Source organism: Pinus tabuliformis, chromosome 4_2 (genome assembly GCF_031772625.1).
Source record: "Pinus tabuliformis cultivar Carrire ecotype Pingquan chromosome 4_2, CPIR1, whole genome shotgun sequence".
NCBI classification, from domain to species: domain Eukaryota; kingdom Viridiplantae; phylum Streptophyta; class Pinopsida; order Pinales; family Pinaceae; genus Pinus; species Pinus tabuliformis.
The window spans coordinates 906,525,840-906,537,443 of NC_142304.1; the positions used below are offsets into that span (position 1 = coordinate 906,525,840).

Genomic DNA, 11,604 nt, shown 5'->3' on the forward strand with positions numbered 1-11,604 from the left:
ACACTGGGCAGTTTCTCCCAATGCGTCGCGCGCTTCCAGTGTGACGCGCCACCTATTCTGTGCGTCACACCAGCTAGTTGCAAGCAGTTTCACCCCAAAACACGCACTTGCTCACCCAATTCAGTTTGAAATGATTTTCTTTGACCTTGGCATGCAAAATGACATTGATCTTCATGGCAAAAGCTTATAAAGATATTGATTTGATTTTTGGTTCTTCAAAACCCATTTTTGTAATGTTTTGAAATTGGCACTTTTGCACAATTAATACAACTCTGTCTTTTTGTTTCCTCCTTGATTTTTTGGTTGAAATGATGAAATTCTTGGCAAATTTTTGCAGGAATAGTTGACATGGAATTTGGCAAAGGAGACCAGGGCTGTTCCTGAAGATTTCAAGAACTGAAAATTTTGGAAAATTATTACAAAAATGAAATGTTGACTTGTCTTCAAAATAGAGTTTTGAAGAAAAGTCACAATCCATCCATATGACGATAAAAATCTTTGAAATAACAACTTATTAAGAACCTCCCTCTGAACTGTTAGCTTTATTAGACCTTGTTGAAGACCAAATTGACTAACCCTAGACCTAATGACTAAAATGACTGTTATGACCTAGAAATTGAAACAGGACTGCAAATGACTTTTAAGACTTGATTTTGATGAGCAGACTCGAGCCAGCAGTGCAAAGCATCAGGGGGATGAATGAAAAAAGTCCTTCCGTTAGATTTATGGCATGCTCCTAACAAAATGCAACTGATCGAGCGAGATGGGACACCTAAACATGAAATGCAAAAAGAGTTTTGATCTCTGACGGAGGGATGAACAGACTGACTCTAACAATGCCCATGTAAAGTATGTCTCTACCATCGCATCATCATTTTAAAAATCGGTGAGTGAACATGGTTTTCTAACCAAGATATTATGGGGTCGACCCTATGCCTAATGTATCACTGAGCAAAGGCTAGTATGCAAGATGCAATGGAAAAAATGGTTTTCCCTAACCTATATACCAGTGAGTGAATGATACCTACCATGATGGGTCAATGGTCATGGGACTGAAATAACATCTCGAAGAAGTCTCCAAAATATCCTGAAAGATAACCCATTCTCGATAATCTAAGCCCACAGGTAAAAAAATCCATGAGACAAAAATCAATTTTTGAAAAAATATTTTGTAATTTCAAAGTTATATAATGACTTTTAGACTCACAGTTTTTCTATTTATTTCTATTTGGAGCAAAGAGCTGTGGATCAAAAAGGAGCAAACTTGTCCCTAAACAATTGGACCGTTCAAATCACACCAAAGTTATCAGGTAACCCTCAAATCATGCTTGCAATGTTTTGTGATAGTTTTTAGAAGTTTTCATGAATATTTGACCATGGGAATTTATGCCAAAAATCCAACTCTGCATACACGCAAGTTAGATGTGATCAACCCACGTATACAATGGCCTGACACGTGATTGTGTGTAAAGGGAGCCTCAGTGAACGTGAGTTAAAGTTTAAACACAAAAACTAATGATTGAAATTCATTTTTTTCAGGATGACCATCACATGGAGAGAAATAGAGCATACCACAATTGATAATGAGGTAATGAATGACCAAAATGCACTAGATGCATTGACAGGGTGTGGCTTATTGAAATTTTTCAAAATGCCAAACATGAAAGCCAACACATGCCTGCTCAAATTGCTGATCCACTACCGGAGTGTAGAGGATGATGCCTTCATGATAGTTCAGATGCCTCTGCGGATTGAGGTTGAAGACATCTACTTTATTACAGGTCTCTCCCGAAGAGGGGAGGTCGTGAATTTGACTAGTAGGACAAGAAGTAGTCTTTCAGTAGAAGACTATGTACATATATACGGTCCTGGACACCCAGAAAGGATTGGAAGTTAGATTCCAATCAAATACATGGAAAGTTTATCTCTGAGGATTCTACTATTTACCATTGCGAGGGTAAATGGATCAGATTCACTGCACCAGGCTTCACGAGTGTCCATGGGCTTGGCAGTGGAATGCCTTACCATAGTTTTTGACTGGTGCACGCCTCTTCTAACCAACATGAAGAGCCAATTGACCTCTATTCAGAAGGGTCAGAAAAATAACTTTGGATATGGGACTATTTTATGCTCATTCTTCTTCGAGAAGGTTCTTGGGCGACGTCCCAAATTATCTGTCTCCATCAGCAGCCCTCGAGATCCTCAGAGGGGTAGATGGGCTAACCTGCTGAAATGCCTTAGAGGTGGGGACGTGCCTAGGACGACTTTCGATGATGAGTTTTTCACCTGGTGGGACCAGCAGATCATCGCAGTCGACGACTACCCATATACTAGTATGGATTTCCGAGGAGATCCAAACTTGGTTTTGCCACGAAACACAGCATGGGGAGACATAGGTAACAATTTTTTAAGTATTTCTAAATTTTTAAGAGATTTTTTTTTTTTTAAATATGAAATGAACTTAGAAATATTTTTTATGAGACAAAATACTGACAAAATGACCATGTTCCAGATGTGGGTCTAGTGAGACCAGATGGGTTTCCGAGGCACAGGCATTGCGGAAGAGGTGCTGAACAGGTAGCAACTAAGACAGAGAGAGTCCTATATGCAATTTAGAGAAACTTGGTGAGACTGACTCACTAGGAACCTATGATAGCCATAGAGGATCTACCTGAGGAGATGCACCATCGCATGGTAGGGATACCACGGGACTGGGTCCGCATACTTCGGCATGTAGCCAATGTAATAGTTAATGTTTTAGTTGCTCATCCTAAGCCGAGTCGATAGATAGACTGGACATGATTATAGGCATGAACCTAAATTTTGAGGGCATTTTGTCCCAATTTTGTATATTATTTTTTGAGCACTTTATCTATACACAGGTGATTTTATGATATATATACAGATTCAAAATTTTTGATGTTTGTTTAATTTGATGAATGATTAATATGCCAATCTAATGCTTGATTAGCAATAGAGTCTTGTAATGAATTCTCAAATCGTGGAATGTGAACATATGTAATATAAATAAATGATTGTTGCAACATTTTCACTCTAAAAAATTGGCGATATAAATAAGGATCATGAACCCGATAAATGTTATTTAATTGTGACACTACCAGCTATGAGTCTAAATAAACTACCAAAGAATCAATCCCATAAGAAATTGCTTCAGATAGTAAATTAATAATGACAATATATTCGGCAATGTTATTCGAAGCAGGACCAATACATACTCCCCTCGACACCATCAACTGGCCAGATGGATAATAAATCACCCAAGCTGTGGAAGAAAGATTCCGAGTGTGCTGACTGGCACCATCGACGAATACGAAATATATCAAATCATCCATCAACACCTACCAAAGAAGATTAAAAAATGTTGATATCACAAAATTCCAGAAAAATATGTAAAAGAATACAATATATACAAACAAGCAATTCCTCAGTTAGAACCTAAGAAAAATAATTTTTAAGATAGAGCCCATTTCAGGGCTCTACCAACTTGTTCCCTTCAAAATAGATTAATTCATAGGCCCCTTTTCCTCAAACTCGTTTGACTACAAAGGGACCATACCACATAGACTTGAATTTACATGCCCCTAGGGCATCTTTGTCTTGGTCATAGACCAAGATAAGGTTGCCTTCAAAGAAAACCCGAGGATGGACAGCTTTATCATACTGAGTTTTAACCCACTTCTTATGGGCCTTGTTTATTATGGCGACATCTCGCCACTACTCATCGAGATGTTTGATGAGCCCCAAAAATGGACAATTATTTGGGCTCATTCAACCTCCTAATTTGACTTAATCCACCATTCTCATTATTTTATTGCATGTTTTGATTATATTTATGTTAATAGAGTGAATTTGGTTAGTCATTATGCCAACAAGTCTAATGGGTGCTTTGTGTAGCCTTTTTGGTCAACTTGGAGACAAAATTGAAGGTCTTAATGAGCACTTGGCAGCCAAATTCGTGGGAGAACAAGCTAGAGGATTTGTAGGAAGGTGTCCCCTTCATTTATGGGCCCTTACCTCGAATTCTCCACCATCAGCTCGGAGTTCAAGGGTCACCGAATCCATCAGCACAAGGGCAGCCAAGCAAGTCAAGTAGGACTGTTGTTAACTCCAAGTCTTGGGCAGCCGAGTCCCTAAATTTTAGGAGGACTGTTGGGTCCTCAAATTGTATAAATAAGAAGGCTTAGGGCCTCATTTTGGTTAGCCAGTGTAGCCAGTGGATGTTAGCTAGTTAGCCAGTAGATAGTAGCTAGTGGTTAGTCATTTTGTAGCCATTAGTTAGCTAGTTTGTAGTTCGATTTTTATGCAATAGGTTAGCTTTGCTTTCAGCTCATGTTCAAGTTCTTCTTGTGGACAGTTTTGATGTAACTCTTCATTTCTTGATCAATAAAGATGAATCCAGCTTTGCACCAGCTCTAAATCTCTCTTAGGAGGCTGTAGCTCTTGGGGTTGGGCCCATCTCAAGCGCCCAGTACCTCCTTTGATTATCTTTATGTGTTTTTGCTGCATTCTTAGAATACAATTTGCTGTTTAGATCTAAATCTCGTTTTGTTATTTAGTTTGTTTTTTTATGAGTAAAATAGCTTTTCATGCTCAGATTTAGTTGATAGGTTGTTAACAGAAAAAACTTCAAGAAAAGGGCCAACGAACATCTGTGGTTTCACCTCTCCCTCAGTGGGATCAGGAGCTGTGACTAGGATGACTTTGCTGCCCACAAAAACACTGATTTTGCTTTGCCATGCAATCACTAGTGTTTGATTTTCATGTGTAGAAGTTGGTTACAAGTTCAAACTTTCATTTGCTTATTTGCATGAGTTAAAATACATGGTTTCATTGCAGGTCACACTTCTGTTCATTCTCTTCACTAACAACTAGCAAATTAGGTCAACGTAACTAGGTCTTTGAATTCATAAGTCTTTGTTGGTTCAGATTGGTAAAACGACTTGCAGAGCACCTGTACCACTCCTTCATCTGCTTATTCTCCATCAGCACCATCCACTCCACCCTCTACTTAGAACCCTTGCTTCACGTTTGCCATTCGCTCCCAAAACCCTAATTTTTGTGCAACATTGCTTCACTCTCCCTTGAACAAATCGAACCATCCTCGTCATTCCTTAGCTCCATCCATCAGTTCCTAGGCCACTTCAGACCCCTATCCTACCTCCATATCCACTCATGCATCTTCCCTCACTCACCCATGCTCCAAAGTCCCATTTCGAAACATCCTGTAGAAATCCTGAACATCCTGTAGAAACCCCTGCAGACTTCCTGTAGAAGTTCATAAACACGGTTGCATGTCATCCAGACTTTGTGAAACTCTCAGAGAGAATGTCAGGTATCCCTTAGACCCTCTCTGTACCATCCTAACCTTTTCCAAGCATTTCTCCTCCTTGATCCACCCCTGCACAGTGAAAAGCCAGTTAAAAGCACATGCATGATAATTCTAATAACTTAATCAAAAATACAGAAAGATGTTTTCTTCAGCTAGTGATAACTTAGACACATGCATTTTACCTTCCTAGAAGTAATGGCATCTCTTCTCGTAGTTTGCATTCTCATTTTTGCATCAGTAGGACTAGTTGGTAGAATTAGGGTTTGCTAGGGTTTGTGTTTCTTTTTGGCTTTCAGTTTCTTTTCGCAAGTAGATTAGCTTCCTTTGAGTTAGTTTTCGTCCATCAGTTAAAAAGCTTCTTCTAAGAGCTCATAGAAGTTGGCTTGAGCCCCTAGCAGACTTGTGCCAGCTGACCAAGTGACAGCTGCGGCAAGAGCTAGTACTTGTGCATACAGCACCGTCACTTCCAAGTTTGTTACGAATTACCGGGTTGATAAAATTAGAGATAGGAAGCTCCAGGAGTTGTAGCATTATTGCTACAATACTGGAGCCCACCATCTTTTTGGCGCCGTTGCCAGGGAAGCGTCAGAGTATTGGTGATTGCCGCTTTTCTTCTATTTTCCACTACAATCTTCTTCTAAGTAGTTTATTTCGTTTCCATTATGCAATTTTGTTTATGCAAAAGTAGATTAGCATTTCCCGCTTTCATAGATTAACATTTCAATTCCGCAAGCGTAGATTAGCATTTCAATTCCGCAATTTCATTTCTGCAAGCGTAGATTAGCATTTCAATTCTGCAAGCATAGACTAGCATTTCATTCCTGCAATTTCATTTGAGCAAAATAGATTAGTCCTATCCTGCTTTCATTTCAATTCTGCATTTTCATTTTTTCAAGATAGTTAGTTGCAGTTCAATCTATTTCAGTTTTGCAAGTAGAAGTAGAAAAAAAAACAAAAATCAACCAAAAAGATTTCATTTCATGTCTTGTAGGAGTAGAGATAATTTAGAAAAATATTTGCACAACACCCCCCACTGCTTCACACAGCCAACGTTCTCTCTTCTTCGATGGCTGTGATGAAGAAGAACCCCTGGGTGGACATCAAGGCATATTTAAAGAACCTCTAGGGGAGAAGAAGAAGAAAACATTCCTTTGGAGCAAATGCCTAGAAGCAGAAATGTTGGGAGCAGTCCCTTGTCCAAAGATGAATTTGAAGATCAGATAGAAGATTTCAAGAGTGATATGAGGCAGTTTCTTGCCATGCAACTAGATACCTTGCGGATCCAAAAGAAGCAAGAAGAAGCCAAGAGGGCTTTGGCCATTTTTTGTCCTAGATGCACTAGAAAGCATCCTAGGAACAAATGTCCAATGCACCCCCTAGAAGTGTGTTTCATCTGTGAAGAATACCATCCTACAGATCAGTGCCCTTCCTTGCCCGGAATTAAAGTTGCATATCAGAGAACCAAAGAAGCCACTGAATCACTCCGTTATATGAACCAAAGGAGGCCACATGGACCTAGATCTTACCCGCAGGAACTGCAAGGGACACCTGAGACCTATTATGACCCTTATCAAGCCACTTTCATGCCTTCTTGGGGTCCCCCTGCTCATCCTTCCTAGTTCACACCTCCTCCTTGTTCCTTCACAGATCCATATCATGCCCAACCAGTTGCTCATTCATTTCACTCTTATGCACAGCCATAGCCTCAGTGGAATGCACCTTATCAGGAGTGGAGGCCCCAGTACAACTCTCATCCCGCTCATTTTCCTCCACCACCTGCTCATCCACAACCATCACCTCCTCCTCCACCAAGGCAACCCCAAATGCCTACCCAACCACAATGCCATCCATCTCCATCTCAATTTCATACCTCCACTCAACTACCCATACCATTTCCAAAACCACACAATGGAGCAGCTCAACCCCATTGCAAATCTGAGGCACAACATATCCAAACAACTCCTCTTGAGCCCAATGATCTTCACCAAAGCTCAGGAAGAGTGTTGCAAAGCAGAGATTATATTGACAACATTGAAGGACCAAAAGCAAAAGAAGATTCCAAAGAGGAGATCAAAGAAGCATGGGCTGCACTTGATGAAGAGAAGAGATTAGAATCAGAGATCGAGAGAGTTCCCTCATGGTTACCATCAAATCTTCCATGTATTCAAGAGAAAGATCAACAAAAAGAGGAAGATCAGAAGGTCATGATAGAAGGTGACATGAAGAATGATCCAGATCAGCAAAAGAACCAAGGATATCAAAGCTATATTGAGATATGGTTTCAGAAGGTCACTAAGTTGCAGCAGTACTTTCTTCCTCAGCTTTGTTTGATCCCTTCAACGCCAAATCATTTGGTCTCTGAGATCTGGATACTTGTCCAAGCATGCATTTCGAGCCTTCACATCATTTTTTCTCTAATCTCGATGTGCACATGGCTCCATTGGAAGTATTCTTATACTTGAAAATGATTTTGTTTTTCAAGTAGGGTAGGGTAGAAAAAAAAAGAAAAAAAAAGAGAAAAAAATGAAAATAAGAAAAAAAAGAATAAAAATCTAAGGTGAAAACCTCCTCGGAGGCGCCTTAGATTGGCTCATTGATTGAAAACCTCCATGAGGCGGTCAATGGGTTGGAAAAAAAAGAGAAAAGAGAATAAGATCTCTGGGTGAAAACCTCCCTTGGAGGCGCGCAGGGCAGGCAATTAGGGTGAAAACCTCCATGAGGCGCCCTAGTTGTTTTTCAAAAAAAAAAGAGAAAAAAGAAAAAGAAAAATAAAGCTAATCTCCATTGAATAATTTCATGTTGCAGCAATGACATTGCAGGTTGCAAGAAGGATGTTTCATGACAGGAGGAGCACTCAAATCAAGGTCAAAGGAATTTTCTTGTGCCTTCTACAGGAAGCTCTGTATTTCTACAGGAAACATCCTGTAGAACCTTTGGACGAACCAAATTCAAGTTTAAAATGGAATCTGATGGTGGGAATCTGTTGATTAGGCCTACAGGCACTTGTGTGTCCATCCCTTGCCTTTCTCCATTGTTTTTTCCACCTCATTGTGCTTCTCATTGTGCTTCTACAGGAACTTCCTATAGAAATTGTGGGAAACTAGACATGGATTTCAAAAAGTGGTTTGGCGAACATGGTAGCTTCCTCGAGGGTTCAGAATTCCTCATGCAATCTTCCAACTCCTCCTCCATCATCTCCATACCTGCATCACAGCCCAAGCTCAGTTTTCCCTTCCATGCAAACACATGCAAAGTGCCTTGAAGCAAAAATCCATAGAACAAAATTTGTTTTTGCCATAACTTGAAAACCATGCATCCATTTGACAAACCATTTTATGGGGAATTGTACAAGGGTGATGACAACATGCTTGAGCAGTTTCAGCCAATTCCGGTTCACGGTTTCCAAGAAATCAGACTCCATCACCATCGGCCATTTTTGCATTTTCTCCATAACCGTGCATCCGTTTCAAAACCTGTTTCATGGGGATATGCATATGAGTGATGGTAACCTACCCAAGTAGTTTCAGTCGATTCCGATGCACGGTTTTCAAGAAATTGATCTCTGAAATCTTCAGCCATTTTCCATTTTTCTCGAAATCCGTGCATCCATTGATCACGATTGTGCTATGGGAGATGCATAATGATGATAGGAACATGCTTACCGAGTTTCAGATCAATCCGGTTTACCGTTTGAGAGCAATGGCGAAAACAAGTTCTGGTTTTGTGACCATGCAGCAGCAGCAGCTTGAAGGTGCAGATTTGAACGTGGAAACAATTGCATGCAGCTCAGATCTGGCCAGAGGACACCTGCACAAGGAAAAGTGATCAAAAATCATCAGCCACGCCCTCATGCAACCAAGGAATCCAAGCATGCAGCAGCAGAACATGAGCATGCAGCAGCAAAAAGCTTCACAAGCAGCCGTTTGACTTCAGGTACGTGACTAAACCTTATTCATCTATTGCATGAATCTAGTCTAAGCATTGCATGAATGAATGGAATGGTGAAATTAAGCCATGAATGTAGCAAGACAACCAGTTCTCTAGCACTCACGAGAAAGTCACGCAGCATGCATGGGTCAGTCATGCACGTGAAAATTAAAAAAAAAACGGACAGTGTGGGCAGCCTAACTCCAGTGCAACTGATGGATGAGATTACAGGCAGAGAACACACAGTTAACCACTGCAGTTCATGATAGCACAGCAGTCGCATGGGCCAGCACCCGTCTCTGCCACCTCACTCCAAAAATCACACAGAAATCTGAGCGCTCAGCTAAAACTCATAGACTGCGGTTAACTTGCACTTGCATCATGTTCAACTCGAAGTATACATCCTCTGCTTCCACAATCGGCTTAACCTATCGTCCTCCGCTGAGTTTCCTACCTGTTCTCGAATTTCACTCATGCATCGGGCTCACTCAAAGGCAGAATCACATTCTACAGGAAACGGGTGGGGTCTTCTATAGGAAAGTGCAGCAGAGTCTTCCAGAGCAGAGAAGCCTAAGGTTCTTCATCCAGTTTGGAGCTTGAAGAAAGCTCTGAGATCCGACATCATTATGGAATGAATCCAGTAGCAATAGCAGGCCATGGAGTCAGAAACGAAAACTCCAGAGTTCACTGGTGGTCAGGAGATTGCAACTTTTCTTGTCTCATATGGACTACTGCCCAAGGTTTGGGAAGAGTCCCTTCATGCAAGCAATTCAGAGGGCTTTACTGCGAATGAGCATGAAGATTTTGTATGTGTCGCTTTCGATTCAAAGAGTAGAAGATTTCATTGTCAACCAGAGTAAACGTGGAGAGGACAATATAAAAATTGTTCAAAAGGTCTCCTCTAAATGCCTCAAGGGTGATGATGGTGAACCAGCCTTCATTCGTCCAGGAGCTCTTATGTTGTTTCTCCATATAATCGAGAAAACAGATTTCCAAGCAAAGTTGCAGATTTACACGGACTTCAAACAAAAGAAACTCAAGCCCATCATATTTGTGGGTCACTCCATAGGAGGGGCAGTTGCAACCTTGGCCACATTATGGGTTCTGGGAAACGGCTAAGGCAAAGCTCTCCCTTTTGTATCACGTTTGGTTGCCCTCTAGTCGGACATGAAAGGCTTGTTGAAGCAATTGGCCGTGAGAACTGGGGAGGAAACTTTTGTCACGTGGTTTCCAAGCATGATATTGTTCCTCGGATGTTCCTTGCACTGATTGAGTCCATTGCTAACTCCTTGACTACCATTTTTCGTTATTGGCAGGGCACAAATGTGCCTGATTCTTTAATTCAAGATGCTTGTAGGACTCTTCTGAAACAGATCTTTGTTTATCCAACCAACCCATACAGACCTTTTGGCACTTACATGCTTTGCTCAGGCAATGGTGTAGCTTGTATTCGAAACACTCAGACGGTTTTGGAAATGATTAGTTTGACTATGCGAAGCCAACAAACTTCTTTTGATGAGATTGTACAGGCCTGTCTTTCAGACCACATAAGGTATGATTCTGTTTTGGAGGAGGTTTTGCAAAAATCCATAAGAGGGATACGATCAATAGAGAATTCCAATTCAGAATCCCCTTACGAGAAGGGTATTTTATTGCAGCTTGAAGCTATTGACGTTGGAGCTCAGAATGATCATGCACAGTTGGCCCTATAAAAAGCTGGAGAAACTGAAAAAAAATGGTATAAAACAAATGTTGACAAGCTAGCTATTGAATTAAGCGTAAAACAAAGTAGCATGGCAGAGCTTGAATGGTATAAAGAGAGATGGAAGAAGGTTCAGTTGCATGGCGAACATATCATAGTCCAAGGCCTCAAGTACCAGCCTCTACACCACCACCAATTTGTTTCTCATCATATCCATCAGGCCTATCAGCATATTGATGAGCCTCGTCATTGAATTTTTGGGAGAAAATCATGGCAGTTTTGGCTAATTAAGAGAAGGAACTTGAATGAGATAAGGAGGAGAGATTATAGGAGATAGATCCTCCTCACTAAATCCTCACTCATTCAAATATTACTTAATCAAATCACACTAGCTCAGAGTCGCAAGCATCACAGTTCAAGGAGAAGGCACCCCCAGCCAAGCAAGCAAAATCAGAGAAAATTGGTTCAGCAAGAAGTTAGCAGACTGTTTCTACAGGAAGACAGAGAACTGTTTCTACAGGAAGTTTGGAGAAAGGGCAGCAAAAGGAGAAATTGGCCGAGATTTTAGCCAAGGAGGCCACCAGGGCCATCAAAGATGAGGAGAGAGATTGGTTGCTCAGAGGAT

At 40.9% G+C, this 11,604-nt stretch overlaps 1 protein-coding gene across 1 annotated transcript; it reads left to right on the forward strand.

The window, feature by feature from the left end:
* Positions 1-10,374: 10,374 nt before the first annotated feature.
* Positions 10,375-10,989, forward strand: LOC149172618 (protein EDS1B-like). The gene has a single exon (XM_089426400.1). It carries the CDS (start codon positions 10,375-10,377, stop codon positions 10,987-10,989), a length of 615 nt encoding a protein of 204 aa, XP_089282526.1.
* Positions 10,990-11,604: the final 615 nt, after the last annotated feature.